Raw genomic sequence first — 18,273 nt, forward strand, 5'->3', positions numbered from 1 at the left:
AGATGGAAATGGGGCCCACAGAAGCCAGTAAAGGGCATCAAACACAGGAGCCTCCCATCCTCCGTGCGGCATGGGCTGCTGTTTCCAGCCTTGACCACGCTTCCCACCTGCACCCTGGTGGGTGGTCCCTCCAAGGGCTGCCTGGCTGTCAAGGCCACGTGAACTGCATCTCCTATTCTGAAACCATTTCCAGATCAGCACAGCCCTCAGCGTGACTGGACGGCTCCCCCCGTGCTGAGCCATGGCCATGTCTCCTGCGCCACTGATGGTTGGTTTACGTTCACTCTTAGGTAACCTGGGCAAAGCACACAGCAGGTGCTCAATGAAGACAGCACAAAGGGAGGCCCCAGCATGTGGCTGTGCATCCGAGGGTCCCCCTTCTTCACTCTCTGTGTGTAAAGCGACACTCAGTTTGCTCAAAACCATCCCTGATAAACTGATCACGTTTTCCCTGCTCTGTGGAAGAGCCTGTCACAGTTCCTGAAAGCATCGGCAAACCTGATGTATGCAGTCTTACACACTTGTCGTTGTGTGAAGCTTCTTCGGGAGGGCAATACTCTAACGTGTGTTCTTAAAATATTAAAAGTGAAAATTCCCTAGTCATTTCATGTAAATATACTCATCTTAGGGAAAAATCCTAAACGCAGAAAAATGTTTTAGGCACAAAATGTTCACTGCAGCCCTTTATGTAATAAGCAAAAAATTATACGGTAGCCCCCCCTTCTCTGAGAGGATACGTTTCCAGACCCCCCAACCCAGTGGAGGCCTGAAACGTGGAGTAGTCCCAAACCCGATTATACTGTGATTTTTTCTAGACAGAAATCCCTACGATAAACTTCAATTTCTAAATTAGGCACAGTAAGATATTTATAACAATTACTAATAATAAGATACAATCATAACACTATACTGTAACAGAAGTGATGTGGCTGTGGCCTCTCCCTCAGAATAGCTTAATATTTTCATACTGTAGCTGTCTGCAGGTAACAAACTGCAGAAAGTGAACTGCGGGTAACGAGGCGCTGCCGGTGTGATTTACACGTCCAATAATGGGACTGGTGGAGGATGTTCTGCATCATTAGCATCATGAAATTTTACGCCATCCGTAAATTGGACTCTAGAAACAACTGTGGTGCTGTGGACCTGTGGCCACAAGAAAGGCAAAGAGAAACGGGCAGGTGTAAAATTGCAAACACCATCTAACTGCAACTGTGCAAAACACAGGTAGGAAAGACGGCAATGTGCCAACCACGGGCCGAAGCCCTGGGGGCCGTGGCCTGGTGAACTGCTCTTCCTTTCTTTGCCTTTTGTCCAACTGCACAGTGAGCAGCGCCTCATCCCCAGGCAGCAGTGTCATGATGCCACTTACTTTGCTTTCCATCTTCTTCAGGTCTGAGAGGCAGGCAGAGGAGATCTCCATGCATTTCAAGGTCAAGGAAAAACGCGCCAATTCAAAAAGCAAAAGCATTCTGCAAACAAACAAACCAGCCAGCACCGGCTCAATAGGGGGCACAGGAAACATGGCTGCAGGTGAGAATCCATGTCCCCCGTTCAAGCAGAAGCAGGAAATAAAGGTAGAATAAGAAATAAATAAAATTAAGTTAATTAGTAGAACAGAAGCCCTGTGGGGAGGCCCCAGCAGGGCTTCAAGCTACAGCACCGGAGCCCAGCAGTCTCCCGGGGCCAGCACAGTTGTGGAGGCTGCCCAGGGCCACGTCCCTACTGGACACCCTGCTCCTCACTCTCCAGGCTTCAGGTCATGTGCAGAACCCAGGAGAAGCACAGGGATGACGACATGCGTACTCAAAGCCATTGCATTGCACAGCAGCTCAGACCCACATCTGCAGCTCAGCGAGGCCAGAGGCCATGCAGGGAAGAGGCAGGTTCCTCTTCACACAGATCCTGAACCTTCCTCCTCCCCACACAGAGCATGGGACTCCCCACACTCCCCACACAGAGCCTGGGCCTCCCCACACTCCCCACACAGAGCCTGGGCCTCCCCACACTCCCCACACAGAGCCTGGGCCTTCCTTCTTCCCACACAGAGCCTGGGCCTCCCCACACTCCCCACACAGAGCCTGGGCCTCCCCACACTCCCCACACAGAGCCTGGGCCTCCCTCCTCCCCACACAGAGCCTGGGCCTCCCTACACTCCCCACACAGAGCCTGGGCCTCCCCACACTCCCCACACAGTGCCCTGGGCCTCCCTCCTCCCCACACAGAGCCTGGGCCTCCCTACACTCCCCACACAGAGCCTGGGCCTCCCCACACTCCCCACACAGTGCCTGGGCCTCCCTCCTCCCCACACAGTGCCTGGGCCTTCCCCACATTCCTCACACAGAGCCTGGGCCTTCCTCCTCCCCACACAGAGCCTGGGCCTTCCCCACACTCCCCACACAGAGCCTGGGCCTTCCTCCTCCCCACACAGAGCCTGGGCCTTCCCCACACTCCCCACACAGAGCCTGGACCTTCCTCCTCCCCACACAGAGCCTGGGCCTCCCCACACTCCCCACACAGAGCCTGGGCCTCCCTACACTCCCCACACAGAGCCTGGACCTTCCTCCTCCCCACACAGAGCCTGGGCCTCCCCACACTCCCCACACAGAGCCTGGGCCTTCCCCACACTCCCCACACAGAGCCTGGGCCTTCCCCACACTCCCCACACAGAGCCTGGGCCTCCCTCCTCCCCACACAGAGCCTGGGCCTCCCTACACTCCCCACACAGAGCCTGGGCCTCCCTCCTCCCCACACAGAGCCTGGGCCTCCCCACACTCCCCACACAGTGCCTGGGCCTTCCCCACACTCCCCACACAGAGCCTGGGCCTTCCCCACACTCCCCACACAGAGGCTGGGCCTCCCTACACTCCCCACACAGAGCCTGGGCCTTCCCCACACTCCCCACACAGAGGCTGGGCCTCCCTACACTCCCCACACAGAGCCTGGGCCTTCCCCACACTCCCCACACAGAGCCTGGGCCTTCCTCCTCCCCACACAGAGCCTGGGCCTTCCCCACACTCCCCACACAGAGCCTGGGCCTCCCCACACTCCCCACACAGAGCCTGGGCCTTCCCCACACTCCCCACACAGAGCCTGGGCCTCCCTCCTCCCCACACAGAGCCTGGGCCTCCCTACACTCCCCACACAGAGCCTGGGCCTTCCCCACATTCCTCACACAGAGCCTGGGCCTTCCCCACACTCCCCACACAGAGCCTGGGCCTTCCCCACATTCCTCACACAGAGCCTGGGCCTTCCCCACACTCCCCACACAGAGGCTGGGCCTTCCACCTCTTCACACAGAGGCTGAACCTTCCCAACACTCCTGACACAGAGCCTGGGCCTCCCCACACTCCCCACACAGAGGCTGGGCCTTCCACCTCTTCACACAGAGGCTGAACCTTCCCAACACTCCTGACACAGAGCCTGGGCCTCCCCACACTCCCCACACAGAGCCTGGGCCTTCCCCACATTCCTCACACAGAGCCTGGGCCTTCCCCACACTCCCCACACAGAGCCTGGGCCTTCCTCCTCCCCACACAGAGCCTGGGCCTTCCCCACACTCCCCACACAGAGCCTGGACCTTCCTCCTCCCCACACAGAGCCTGGGCCTCCCCACACTCCCCACACAGAGCCTGGGCCTCCCTACACTCCCCACACAGAGCCTGGACCTTCCTCCTCCCCACACAGAGCCTGGGCCTCTCCACACTCCCCACACAGAGCCTGGGCCTTCCCCACACTCCCCACACAGAGCCTGGGCCTTCCCCACACTCCCCACACAGAGCCTGGGCCTCCCTCCTCCCCACACAGAGCCTGGGCCTCCCTACACTCCCCACACAGAGCCTGGGCCTCCCTCCTCCCCACACAGAGCCTGGGCCTCCCCACACTCCCCACACAGTGCCTGGGCCTTCCCCACACTCCCCACACAGAGCCTGGGCCTTCCCCACACTCCCCACACAGAGCCTGGGCCTTCCCCACACTCCCCACACAGAGCCTGGGCCTTCCTCCTCCCCACACAGAGCCTGGGCCTTCCCCACACTCCCCACACAGAGCCTGGGCCTCCCCACACTCCCCACACAGAGCCTGGGCCTTCCCCACACTCCCCACACAGAGCCTGGGCCTCCCTCCTCCCCACACAGAGCCTGGGCCTCCCTACACTCCCCACACAGAGCCTGGGCCTTCCCCACATTCCTCACACAGAGCCTGGGCCTTCCCCACACTCCCCACACAGAGGCTGGGCCTTCCACCTCTTCACACAGAGGCTGAACCTTCCCAACACTCCTGACACAGAGCCTGGGCCTCCCCACACTCCCCACACAGAGGCTGGGCCTTCCACCTCTTCACACAGAGGCTGAACCTTCCCAACACTCCTGACACAGAGCCTGGGTCTTCCCACACTCCCCATACAGAGCCTGGGCCTTCCCCACACTCCCCACACAGAGCCTGGGCCTTCCCCACACTCCCCACACAGAGCCTGGGCCTTCCCCACGCTCCCCACACAGAGCCTGGGCCTTCCCCACGCTCCCCACACAGAGCCTGGGCCTTCCTACCATGCGACAAGCCCGTAGGCGCGCCGCCAACCGCACCTGCAGTCACCAATCAGGGTCTTTGCAGAAACTGACAGGCTGAGGCTAAAATTTGTATCCACATGCAAAGACCCACAGTGCTCCAGACAACTTCAAGAAAGAGCACAGCGGGTGCCCTCAGCTCTCCACTCTAAGGCTTCCTGTTGAGCTGCAGGGATCAGGATCACGCTCCTCCAGTGGAGATTAGGCCAGGGTTTCCCTCCGGGACGCCTCTCTTCCAGGAGGAGCCTGTCCATTGTGTCCCTGCAGCTGCCCGCTAGATGAAGAGCAGCCGCCCACAGTGTCTCCAGACATTGCCAAATGTCCTCGGGGAGCAGGTCTACATGTCTTCTGCTGTTTCCCGGGGAGTAATCACAGTCTTACCGGGAATACAATTGGCGGCTGCTGGCAGCGACTCAACTCGGCCCTCAGTGTGGTGTGACCATCCTCCCTGCATCCCTGGGTAGCTGTGGGCAGGAGGCTGCTTTGGGGTGGGGTGCAGACGCTTCTCCGCCCCTCGTCCCTGCCCACCTCCTCCTCCCCCTGCTCTGCTGTTGGGCCCTCTCAGGTCCTGGCAGGCCTGGCATCACAACACTGGCCTCTCCGTCCTACCTGAGCTCCAGCGCACAGGCCTGCTGGGCAGGTCGGGAAGAGAGAATCCGTAAAAGTGCCTGAGAATGCCGCCTGTGGACAGACCTCGGAACAGGGCTATTTACCCTGGTCCCAAGACCTCTCGTCGGAGCGCCTGGCCACAGAAGGGGATGCTCGGCCAGGGCCACGGCCACGCTCGGCCGGACTTCAGTTAGAACAACGTGGAGGGTCTGATGGAAGACGTAAACTCCTTCCAGAACAATATATCCACGCACATCCCCATGTACACATGCACTCATACCCCTCCCGAAAACAGACCCACCAGCAGGCTGGCCCTGTGCCCCTGCGGCCCAGGCTGTGGCCCAGCAGCCACCCTGCGGTCCTGGGGCCCCTCCCTCGAGGAGCCTGCAGCTGAGCAGTGGAGACCTCAATGTTGGGCAGGTGCCACCTCCCTGATGAGACCACGAATGTGCTGGCGTCTGGCGCCCCTCGCTAGCACTGATGAAGCAAGCTGTCCCACCAGGACCGAGGCCTGAACCCACAGGAACCGAGTCCTCCCAACACCCCTGTGAGCTTGGGGGACCCCTTCCCCAGTCCAGCCTCGAGAAGAGACCCCAGACCAGTCAACACGGTGGCTGCTGCTGTGCCCAGGTTCCCGTCCCACAGACACAGGGAGGTCACGGACCTGTGCCCGGGTTCCCGTCCCACAGACACGGTGAGGTCATGGACCTGTGTTGTTTCAAGCTTCTAAGTTTGTGGGTACTTGTTACGCAGCTGCAGATAACTAATACACCTTCTCTGTTAGTTTCCCATGGCCACCAGAAAACCAAACAGATAATTTCAGCCTACCATATCAACAAGCTTTACTTGTTTCCCATTCTCTTAAAAATATACATAGTGCTACTAAGGAGGTGACAAAATCGCTCCAGGGGCAGGGGACAAACCCCCCCACCCACCCCATGCCCACGAAGGCAAAACCAGCCAGTGCTTTCCATGTGCTTCTGAAAGCCTCGGGCTCAGCTTCCTGCTTCCAGGATACCAGCCCAGGACTTATCCCAAACTCTCAACAGTGCCTGGAGGATTCGAGAAAGCACAGAATCCAAACAAACCAGCCTGAAAAAGGCTCCAGAGAAACCTGTGTTCTCCCACCCATGGAACGCCACGCAGCCACCAGAACCGTGAGAGGTGCCACAGTGACCTAACCATCCATATGCCTACAAACTAAACTCATGTTAAAAAGTAGGGTATGAAAGTATTCGCAAGACAGTACAAATCTCAGGCCACAAAAGACCAGAGAGGACCTTACTAAAACCTCCACAATGGCTGGCTTTTGCAAAGGTGGTTCTAGTTGCTTGTTTTACATTTTTTCACATTTTTCAGTGCCTGCTAAATTTTGTACAATGATTATGAAGATGTGATATTGGAAAAATACAAACACTTACTTTTCTTCTCTGATAGAAGGAAAGCGCTGGTGGTTGTAATGACCTAAGTGTCTGTAGGCCTTCCTCAGAATGACACTGACGTCGCCTGGTAAATCATTTTGCTCTGCTTTTCTAGAAATAATTCAGAGAGTAATTCAGCACAAGATCCTGTCAGATTTATTCAAATTCTTCTAAGAGAAACTCTGCGTGTATGAAATTGTGTTTCTCACTGAAGAGGAGACGGAAAATAACCCCTCCTGCCTTCTTTCCTCAAATTCCTGAGATGACTTTTCACCCCTTCTGGTCCTCCTTCCCTCCATGATGCCCGGCCTTCCTACAAGGCTGGAATAGAAACACTCAGACGAGACATGCCCAGACCCCTCGCCAGAGTCAGCACCCCACATAGGAGCCAAACACGGGAAATGTGGGGCACTCTCTCTGCTCAACGGCGATAGGACCTGGGGCCAGCATTGCTCTCTCCCAGGGATGCTGCCCATAGGACACAAATACCTCAGATCTCCTCACTCCCCTCGGTATCCAAACCCACTGTGATCTCCTCACTCCCCTCAGCACCCAAACCCACTGTGATCTCCTCACTCCCCTCGGCACCCAAACACACTGCGATCTCCTCACTCCCCTCAGCACCCAAACACAATGCGATCTCCTCACTCCCCTCAGCACCCAAACACAATGCGATCTCCTCACTCCCCTCAGCACCCAAACCCACTGTGATCTCCTCACTCCCCTCGGCACCCAAACACACTGCGATCTCCTCACTCCCCTCAGCACCCAAACCCACTGCGATCTCCTCACTCCCCTCAGCACCCAAACACACTGTGATCTCCTCACTCCCCTCAGCACCCAAACTCACCGTGATCTCCTCACTCCCCTCATCATCCAAACACACTGTGATCTCCTCACAGCCCTCAGCACCCAAACCCACTGCGATCTCCTCACTCCCCTCATCATCCAAACACACTGAGATCTTCTCATTCCCCTCAGCACCCAAACACACTGTGATCTCCTCACTCCCCTCACATCCAAACACACTGTGATCTCCTCACTCCCCTCACATCCAAACACACTGTGATCTCCTCACTCCCCTCACATCCAAACACACTGTGATCTCCTCACTCCCCTCACATCCAAACACACTGTGATCTCCTCACTCCCCTCACATCCAAACACACTGTGATCTCCTCACTCCCCTCACATCCAAACACACTGTGATCTCCTCACTCCCCTCACATCCAAACACACTGTGATCTCCTCACTCCCCTCACATCCAAACACACTGTGATCTCCTCACTCCCCTCGGCACCCAAACTCACCGTGATCTCCTCACTCCCCTCGGCACCCAAACTCACCGTGATCTCCTCACTCCCCTCGGACCCAAACACACTGCGATCTCCTCACTCCCCTCATCATCCAAACACACTGAGATCTTCTCATTCCCCTCAGCACCCAAACACACTGTGATCTCCTCACTCCCCTCACATCCAAACACACTGTGATCTCCTCACTCCCCTCACATCCAAACACACTGTGATCTCCTCACTCCCCTCACATCCAAACACACTGTGATCTCCTCACTCCCCTCACATCCAAACACACTGTGATCTCCTCACTCCCCTCACATCCAAACACACTGTGATCTCCTCACTCCCCTCACATCCAAACACACTGTGATCTCCTCACTCCCCTCGGCACCCAAACTCACCGTGATCTCCTCACTCCCCTCGGCACCCAAACTCACCGTGATCTCCTCACTCCCCTCGGACCCAAACACACTGCGATCTCCTCACTCCCCTCATCATCCAAACACACTGAGATCTTCTCATTCCCCTCAGCACCCAAACACACTGTGATCTCCTCACTCCCCTCACATCCAAACACACTGTGATCTCCTCACTCCCCTCACATCCAAACACACTGTGATCTCCTCACTCCCCTCACATCCAAACACACTGTGATCTCCTCACTCCCCTCACATCCAAACACACTGTGATCTCCTCACTCCCCTCACATCCAAACACACTGTGATCTCCTCACTCCCCTCACATCCAAACACACTGTGATCTCCTCACTCCCCTCACATCCAAACACACTGTGATCTCCTCACTCCCCTCAGCACCCAAACACACTGCGATCTTCTCACTCCCCTCGGACCCAAACACACTGTGATCTCCTCACTCCCCTCAGCACCCAAACCCACTGTGATCTCCTCACTCCCCTCAGCACCCAAACACACTGTGATCTCCTCACTCCCCTCAGCACCCAAACTCACCGTGATCTCCTCACTCCCCTCATCATCCAAACCCACTGTGATCTCCTCACTCCCCTCAGCACCCAAACACACTGTGATCTCCTCACTCCCCTCAGCACCCAAACTCACCGTGATCTCCTCACTCCCCTCATCATCCAAACACACTGTGATCTCCTCACTCCCCTCAGCACCCAAACTCACCGTGATCTCCTCACTCCCCTCATCATCCAAACACACTGAGATCTTCTCATTCCCCTCAGCACCCAAACACACTGCGATCTCCTCACTCCCCTCGGCACCCAAACACACTGCGATCTCCTCACTCCCCTCGGCACCCAAACACACTGTGATCTCCTCACTCCCCTCAGCACCCAAACACACTGTGATCTCCTCACTCCCCTCACATCCAAACACACTGTGATCTCCTCACTCCCCTCGGCACCCAAACTCACCATGATCTCCTCACTCCCCTCGGCACCCAAACACACTGCGATCTCCTCACTCCCCTCGGACCCAAACACACTGTGATCTCCTCACTCCCCTCATCATCCAAACACACTGAGATCTTCTCATTCCCCTCAGCACCCAAACACACTGTGATCTCCTCACTCCCCTCAGCACCCAAACACACTGCGATCTCCTCACTCCCCTCGGACCCAAACACACTGTGATCTCCTCACTCCCCTCGGCACCCAAACTCACCGTGATCTCCTCACTCCCCTCATCATCCAAACACACTGAGATCTTCTCATTCCCCTCAGCACCCAAACACACTGCGATCTCCTCACTCCCCTCGGCACCCAAACACACTGCGATCTCCTCACTCCCCTCGGCACCCAAACACACTGCGATCTCCTCACTCCCCTCACATCCAAACACACTGTGATCTCCTCACTCCCCTCAGCATCCAAACACACTGTGATCTCCTCACTCCCCTCACATCCAAACACACTGTGATCTCCTCACTCCCCTCACATCCAAACACACTGTGATCTCCTCACTCCCCTCACATCCAAACACACTGTGATCTCCTCACTCCCCTCGGCACCCGAACACACTGTGATCTCCTCACAGCCCTCAGCACCCAAACACACTGTGATCTCCTCACTCCCCTCGGCACCCGAACACACTGTGATCTCCTCACAGCCCTCAGCACCCAAACCCACTGCGATCTCCTCACTCCCCTCACATCCAAACACACTGTGATCTCCTCACTCCCCTCAGCATCCAAACACACTGCGATCTCCTCACTCCCCTCGGCACCCAAACACACTGTGATCTCCTCACTCCCCTCACATCCAAACACACTGTGATCTCCTCACTCCCCTCGGCACCCAAACACACTGTGATCTCCTCACTCCCCTCGGCACCCAAACACACTGTGATCTCCTCACTCCCCTCGGCACCCAAACACACTGTGATCTCCTCACTCCCCTCACATCCAAACACACTGTGATCTCCTCACTCCCCTCAGCATCCAAACACACTGCGATCTCCTCACTCCCCTCACATCCAAACACACTGTGATCTCCTCACTCCCCTCACATCCAAACACACTGTGATCTCCTCACTCCCCTCACATCCAAACACACTGTGATCTCCTCACTCCCCTCACATCCAAACACACTGTGATCTCCTCACTCCCCTCGGCACCCGAACACACTGTGATCTCCTCACAGCCCTCAGCACCCAAACCCACTGCGATCTCCTCACTCCCCTCACATCCAAACACACTGTGATCTCCTCACTCCCCTCAGCATCCAAACACACTGCGATCTCCTCACTCCCCTCGGCACCCAAACACACTGTGATCTCCTCACTCCCCTCGGCACCCAAACACACTGCAATCTCCTCACTCCCCTCGGCATCCAAACACACTGTGATCTCCTCACTCCCCTCGGCACCCAAACACACTGTGATCTCCTCACTCCCCTCAGCCCCCAAATACACTGTGATCTCCTCACTCCCCTCAGCATCCAAACACACTGCGATCTCCTCACTCCCCTCGGCACCCAAACACACTGTGATCTCCTCACTCCCCTCGGCACCCAAACACACTGCAATCTCCTCACTCCCCTCGGCATCCAAACACACTGTGATCTCCTCACTCCCCTCGGCACCCAAACACACTGTGATCTCCTCACTCCCCTCAGCCCCCAAATACACTGTGATCTCCTCACTCCCCTCAGCATCCAAGCACACTGTGATCTCCTCACTCCCCTCCGCCCCCAAATACAGTGTGATCTCCTCACTCCCCTCCGCCCCCAAATACACTGTGATGTCCTCACTCCCCTCGGCACCCAAACACACTGTGATCTCCTCACTCCCCTCGGCACCCAAACACACTGTGATCTCCTCACTCCCCTCATCATCCAAACACACTGCGATCTCCTCACTCCCCTCAGCACCCAAACTCACCGTGATCTCCTCACTCCCCTCATCATCCAAACACACTGTGATCTCCTCACAGCCCTCAGCACCCAAACCCACTGCGATCTCCTCACTCCCCTCGGCATCCAAACTCACCGTGATCTCCTCACTCCCCTCCGCCCCCAAATGCACTGTGATCTCCTCACTCCCCTCGGCATCCAAACACACCATGATCTCCTCACTCCCCTCGGCATCCAAACACACCATGATCTCCTCCTACAGGCTCTTTCTGCACTTGGCTTAAAGCCGCCCTCTCCCTTCTGTGGCCTCACTGGCCTCTCCTCTGTGCTGGGAGGGAGGCAGGGCCAGGAATTGGGGGTGGCCTTCGGATCCCCACACCCTGAGGTCTCCCAGGCTCCTATTCTCCAGCCCCACTCACTGCAACTCACAGGCCCCTGGACACAGGACCTCCCGCCATGGAGGGGACAGAGCTCTCCCAAGCCCAGCACTGGTGAAACTCAGTATTTGCTCTCCCTCCCAAAACGACTTACACCTTTAGCATATTAATATAGAAAGTGACTGACAGGCTAATGGAATTTTTCTTTTCTTCCTTTAACTGAAGTTCGTCCATTAATTCATGACGAACCTGTCATAAAATGGGACAGATTATTAATCTGGATTCAAACAATTAGGTAGAGGTTCAGATTTTGTGTCTAGATTTTATTTTCTCATTAATTAAGTTTTGTATCTAGCTTTTCAGATACAACTTAAGCCGATTCCCCGTATGTCAAAATGGATTGCTGATGAATGAATGCTTTTGGTACATATTCTTGTAGTAATTACTTGTATCTTTGTGAATTTTTTATTAACTTTAAAAAAATTCAAAGCTATTACAAAGGAAATATTTAAAGAGCGACGATAAAGGCAAAAGACCCTGTTTTGTTTTCTAAATGTCACAGTTCTATACATCTTTGCATTGGATGAACTGCTATTTCTTTTTAATATGCTTATGTATTTTTGTTCATGTATGTATGCATATAGATTTTTATATCTCTCAGCAAACTTATGTAATTTCTACGCAGTTTTCTGAACAATGACTTTTAAGAAAATTACTTCTTACGTCTCTATTTCTAATACGCTGATTTACCATAACAGAGAATATCTGCCGGTATTTCTGCGGCACGTGAGACTTAATGAACGGAGCTGCCGTGGAGCAGAACCTGGCAGCCTCCTCCTTTCTTCCGGCTTGCAGATAACACTCCAGAAGTTCCCTGGATAATAGAAACACACCACTGGTCAACCTGGTTGAAACTGTTTTCTCCTATCTAATAACCAGGTTATTAAACCATTACATATTTTGTGTTTCACAAAGTTTAAAAGCTACCCTGGGGTCAGCTTCTTCAGCCAGAACCAGGCTGTGTGGCTCACCAGGAAGGGCCAGCAGGTGCCAGACAGCTCGTTACCGCTAGCACCGGGGCATTTTGAAATGAAAGATCTGTATTGATATTCTTCAAAGGTTCCCCAAACGGCCATATGGCAAGTAACCAACACCTGCAGGCTGTGGGCTTGGTGCCGAGGGGAGCCGCTCTGAAGTTGGCACAGCTGGAATCCTCAATGGGGACATCCACCCGTCCCCAGCCTGCACAGAGAGCGCCGCAGACACAGAGAGGCTCGGACCCGTTTCCTTTCCGCCGCCCGGCACGGTGACCGAGGCATTGGTGACAGCCTGTGCGGTGACCCCTCAGGGCTGAGACCCAGCAAGGCCGGCCTGCCCTGTGCTGCCCCAACTTCCTCGCAGGGCTGCCTGGGCTCCGCGTGTGCTGACTCTGCTTAGTTTTATGCTGTTAAAACGTCTACTGCGTTACCATTTTAAGAACTAAGATTGTAAAACCGTGAGCCAGGCTGCGTGGGGCAGCTGCTTTGCTGGGAGTCTAAACACAGTGTCTTGTTCTGTTGTCATAACCTCATAACCAGGGCACGGCAAATGTCATCTATAGATTTTGGAAACGACCTTCGGACAAGACACACAGAAACTTGTGACTGTGGGAGAGAACGCACATGGAGTGTGCCCCAGTGATGTGGAACTCCCGTCCCCCCTCCCCCGGAGAAGGGGTGGTGGCCTCAGAGCCAGAGGGCGGCCCACCGGGAGGCCACAGAGGGCACGGCGAGCTCAACTCACAGCATCAGCTCGGCACGCCACTCCTTGTCTTCCTCCTCAGTCTGACTCAGCACGTTTACGATTTGGGAAAGGCTGGGGATCAGATGGTGACGATATCCAGGCTTGAGGAACGGCCTCACCATCTGCCAGTAGAGGACTGATGCATTGTACACCAAAAAGTAGTACCTGCGGCGCGAGCAGAGGAAGCAGAGAGCGCGCTCAAAGCCCAGCCGGCCCAAGCTGCAGAACCAAGGGGCCGCTGTGTCTCCGGAGCCCCTCCCAGGAGGGGCCTCAGGTCCTCTCCAGCAGATGGCAGCAGCCCCACCTGAGAAGCTTTGGCCCAGCCTGCAGGAGCACCAGGATGCAGAGCCCTTCCCTGGGACAGCCTTGGGCGACCCTGTGTCCGACGTGCCATGGCTCCAGCGCAGGCCCGGCTGTGATGACCCGGCCACAGGCTCCCGAGTCCAGACCAGGGCCTTCTTCATCAATTATTCCACAAACTGATCGGCCCCCTCCCATGAAAACACACCACTGGGCAAGGCCTCCTCTGACTCTCAAGGGATAGACAAGAATGGGCAAGGACAGAGGGAATCAAGGAAGGCTTCCTGGAGGAGGTTACATGCCTGCTGTGACCTGAAAGATGTCAGGAGGCAGCCAAGACAGTAGTAGAAGAAAAGAAGGTCAGGAAGATGGAGGAGAAGGGAGGAACCTTTGGGAAACAAAGTTCCCGTCTGCCAGCATAGAGTGTGAAGTGGAGGAGGGTGGGCTGGAAGAGTGAGCAGAGACCCCTCTCAGGGGTCTGGGCCTCTCCCTGGGCAGCAGGGAGCATTGCAGGGACTGAAGTAAGGGAATCCGGGCCCATCTGCCCTTCTCACTCTAGGGCCACTCCACAGTGGGGCAGGCCAGCTCTGCCATGTAGGGCCTGTGTGCCTGGTGGTCCTGGGCCGGCCACCAGGTGGACCAGCACTGCTCAGTGCCCAGGTGGGAGGAGGACACCAGGGTGGCTGTGGCAAGCCCACTCCTCTGAGTTTACTCAGAGCCACCACGTGACCCTAGGACAGGACTCATCCTGTTTCCAGGTTTTCAGGAGAGGAGCAGAGGTGCGGGGTGTCCTGACCAGATGGTCACGCCTGCTTGAGTCAGAGGGGTCATCATGGGACTCCAGCGGCCTGTTGCGTCTCCCTGAGTGCTGCGTCTGCCTGAGTGCTGCGTCTCAAAAGGAACCCGTCTCCTCCCTGTAAGTGGCTCTCCCCAAATTCCCACTGTGGCCTCCACATGCCCGTGGTTGGGCTCACAGTCTCCTGTCCCACTGACACTGCCCTGGACAAGCCAGCGCTGCCCTCTCTCTCCACACAACCTGGACCCTTCCCAAAGATGGTCCTGACCTCTGGCAAGGCTCTGTCACCCCCTGGCCCGTCCACAGTGCCCCTGAGGGCCCTGGAGCAGAGCAGCCTCCTTCCCATGGTACCCACCACTCCCGCGTCACAGCACCCTTGGAAACACCCCTTGTCTTTAGAATCTGTGGCTTGAGGTGGGGCCTCCCCGTCCCTGTCCCCATGCAGGGAGGATCTGTGGGGCTGGGCCCTACATCCCCAGCACTTGCAACAGGGTGTGACCAGAGAGGGCCACCAGCAGACAAGCAGGCCGATGTGGGTAGAACAGACCAGGGAACCCACAGCTTCTATTTAAATATCCTCCAAACATTGTATCCTATTTGAATATGTGATATATGTTCAAACAAATATGCTTGAAACTGTCAAGCTTGCACAAAACTGATTTGAATAGGATATGAATCAGTTTTGTGCAAGCTTAACAGTTTGAAGCATGATATTTGTTTTTGTGCAGAAAGCACTGATTTTGTAGAAAGTTGTGCTGGAGTCGCCTCCGCAGGGACAGCGGCCTTGGCCAAGTTGTCCGCTAGGGGGCAGCAAAGGCACACTGCGCCGAAGAAGGAACCGTGGGGAAGGAGGGGGCGCCCTGGGGGTGCACCCGGGGAGGCCCTGGAGAAAACAGACTCTTTTTTTTTTTTCTTGATACAGAGTCTCGCTGTCATCCAGGCTGGAGTGCAGTGGCGTGATCTGGGCTCACTGCAACCTCCGCCTCCTGAGTTCAAGTGATTCTCCTGCCTCAGCCTCCCCAGTAGTTGGGATTACAGGCATGTGCCACCACGCCCGGCAGAAAACAGACTCTTCACAGCCATCTAAAATCACGAAAACCGCTGAGTGCAGAAGAGGCTGTTACTCGGAATTCGGCATGAATGTGGCCTGTCCACACGCTGACGAGATGAGGGAGTGATCACACGTGCATGAAAATCACAAACCACAAACGAGGGGAAACCCCACAGTTCAAATAAATACACCCACTTGATAAGTTCTGGCTCTGAAGTCTTTCACCCAGTCAGTGAGAAACGGCCACTTCAATTTTGCCTACCTCGGTTCTCCTTTGGCAAAGTTTATGGCCTTCATGTACTGAGTCACGCAATTTTCAAATTCCTCCTAAGGCAACATAAAGAAGCACAATTAGACCGAAACACTGACCCCTGCTCACTGCCCCATCTGCGGATGCCACGGCTCCCTCATGGTTGGCCTGGTACCCCCCGTGTCACCTGTGTATCCACAGGTGACGGTGTGGCAGACACAGCCTGAGTGTCGTGGCGAGGTCCTGGACCTGCACCCGGGTTCCCGTCCCGCAGACACAGCGAGGCATCAGAAACCGCAGTGCCTGTGCTCCAGCACGCCCGCTCCACCCCAGCTCCCCTGTGCCCACTCGGGGCAGCTGCAGGCACAGATGCCACAGAGACCACGCTGCTACGAGGCAAAGGTCCAGGGGTCCTGCGTGTCAGATACCACCACTTGAGCAAAAAGCATGAACAGGAAATGGTGCAAGTTTCGTGTCACTCAGGAAAGGAATTCCTTCACTCTACTACCCTAAGAACGATTTTAAGCCTGGTCTAGCCTGGCATTGCTCTGGAGGTGGGGTGAAAATTGAACTGTTGGGGATAAGGAGCACAGGACACCTCTCACCAGGTTTTCTGCCGACTTCGGGGCACACATCTGGGCCCTGCACAGGTGCGCTCGGCCCAGAAACTGGGTGATGGGCGCCTTCACCTTGAAGTACATTTGGATGCAGTCCTCGCTCACCTCTGGCTGCCTCATCTGCAAAAGAACACCACCACGGAAGATCACAGACCCGGAGGGGTGGCCTCCCTGCCCAGAAGCACCACGGGGCCGCTTTCAGAACAGGCCCCCAGCACAGGTGGAGCCTGTTTCCAGCCCCATCCTCCATCCTGGCCCCTTGACTGCCCGGCCAGGAGCTGCCTCTCCCCAGCCCCACTCTGCATCTGCTGCACACCCAGAGGCCCTCCCTCTCCCTGTCAAAGCTGCCCTGACCGAGGATCCCGGGAACTAGTTACCTTCAGGGCCTGCTCTGCACACAGAACAAACAGGTCTGGGCTGAAGCTCTCTGAGGGGTCAAACTCCGATTTCCCTAGGTTGGCCGATTTGATCAACTCGTAGGCCTTCTTCAAGGACGCAACATCTGTCCCAAACGGGTAGTTGAGGAAGGTTTGGTCACGGGGCTGGGAGAAGTGAGCCGGGCAACGCGATCCCGAAGGCCCCAGGCAGCCGCCTTGGGCCCCCGGGCCACAGCCACCGTCAGAACCTGTCGCCGCCAGGGAGCAGCGGTGTGGGCGCCTTCCTGTACGTTTGCTCTGGTCAGACGATCGGGAGGTGGGGGCTCCGGCTGTGGCCCTCGAGGGGTCACCCATTGGGCGGGCTGGGATGAGAGGGTCCGGGGCCTCCCCGGGGCGGGTGTCGTGGCGGGTCCCGGGGCGGGGGTCGTGGCGGGTCCCGGGGCCTCCCCGGGGCGGGGGTCGTGGCGGGTCCCGGGGCCTCCCCGGGGCGGGGGTCGTGGCGGGTCCCGGGGCCTCCCCGGGGCGGGGGTCGTGGCGGGTCTGGGGTCACCTTGCTGGCTCTCGGCACGGGCCAGCTCCTGCGTGATGACCAGGTCCATGGCGCCGGCGCCCTGCTCGTCCGCCCTCTCCGGGGTCCGCGGTGCGTCCTGCCGCCCACTGTCGGTTGGGTTCTCCAGCCGCGAGGACCCGGCCACGGTTGCCTGGAGACCGAAAGGGACGCGGACGCGGGGCTACGGGTCGGCGGCGGGGCCACACTTCGGGAAAGGCGAACAACGCCGCGCCCCCGCCCTGCCCCCCGCCAGCTCCGCGGGAGTGAGACACCAGGGCAGCGACCCCCGGCGAGGGGCGGGAAGAAGAAAGGGGAGGGAAGGCGGCGTGGGGGGACGCCGGGGGGTCCGCGCGGGCCTCCTCTCCCCTCTCAGGGCTCCTGTGTGCCCGGGTTCTGGTCCTGACCCCGGGCTCACCCTCCACCTTCCCCGGGAACTTCCGACTGCATCCTTCGCGCCTGCGCTCGTCCGCTCATTCATTCATTCATTCATTCATCCATTCATTCAGTCAGTCAGTCAGTCATTCCTTCATTCTTTCGTTCTTTCATTCATTCCGTCATTACTTTCACAGGCGGTGATTTGCCCCTGCCACGGTGCTGGAAGTGCAGCGGGCACAGAAAGTCGCGCAGTGGAAATGCGGGCTGCGGGCGTGGATGGGGCCGCCGGGTCTGGGGACGAGCTAAGACCTGGCAGCAGGGGGTGGCCGAGGCGGGAGGAGCAGACGCAGAGCCCCGGCCCCCACGGAGAGGGTAGCAGCGCAGCCACCTGCCCCCCAGGGCTCCCCACCTCCCAGCCGGGGCTGCTTTCCGGCCGGGGTCCGGAAGGCGCCTACGACCGACCAGAATTGGAGGCTTGGCGGGGCGCGCAGCCCCCGCGCGGGGAAGCCGGAGCCACTGAAGGACTTGGGTCGGCCTGGGGAGGGGAGGGCCCAGGACTCACCCGGGGGTG

At 57.0% G+C, this 18,273-nt stretch overlaps 1 protein-coding gene across 6 annotated transcripts in view; it reads right to left on the reverse strand.

Moving 5' to 3' along the window:
* Positions 1 to 18,089, reverse strand: part of CFAP46 (cilia and flagella associated protein 46) — a 137,316-nt gene extending 119,227 nt beyond the window's left edge. For 4 of the 6 annotated variants that reach the window (XR_010147079.1, XM_063782367.1, XM_063782368.1 and 1 more), the window contains exons 1-9: positions 17,328 to 17,506; positions 16,778 to 16,902; positions 16,389 to 16,520; positions 15,796 to 15,860; positions 13,387 to 13,551; positions 12,355 to 12,478; positions 11,759 to 11,853; positions 6,593 to 6,703; positions 1,370 to 1,469 (exon numbers count right to left, since the gene is read on the reverse strand). Coding sequence is in view for 5 of the 6 variants with exons in the window: in XM_063782367.1 (XP_063638437.1) it covers positions 1,370 to 1,469; positions 6,593 to 6,703; positions 11,759 to 11,853; positions 12,355 to 12,478; positions 13,387 to 13,551; positions 15,796 to 15,860; positions 16,389 to 16,520; positions 16,778 to 16,902; positions 17,328 to 17,376 (966 nt within the window). In the remaining variant the exon portion in view is untranslated. Of the gene's footprint in view, positions 1 to 1,369; positions 1,470 to 6,592; positions 6,704 to 11,758; positions 11,854 to 12,354; positions 12,479 to 13,386; positions 13,552 to 15,795; positions 15,861 to 16,388; positions 16,521 to 16,777; positions 16,903 to 17,327; positions 17,507 to 17,888 lie in introns of those variants that run through there. The other 2 variants (XM_024346698.3, XM_024346699.3) reach the window with 2 other exon arrangements.
* Between the last annotated feature and the right edge of the window lie 184 nt (positions 18,090 to 18,273).

This window comes from Pan troglodytes, chromosome 8 (genome assembly GCF_028858775.2).
Source record: "Pan troglodytes isolate AG18354 chromosome 8, NHGRI_mPanTro3-v2.0_pri, whole genome shotgun sequence".
In the NCBI taxonomy this organism is placed as follows: Eukaryota; Metazoa; Chordata; class Mammalia; order Primates; family Hominidae; genus Pan; species Pan troglodytes.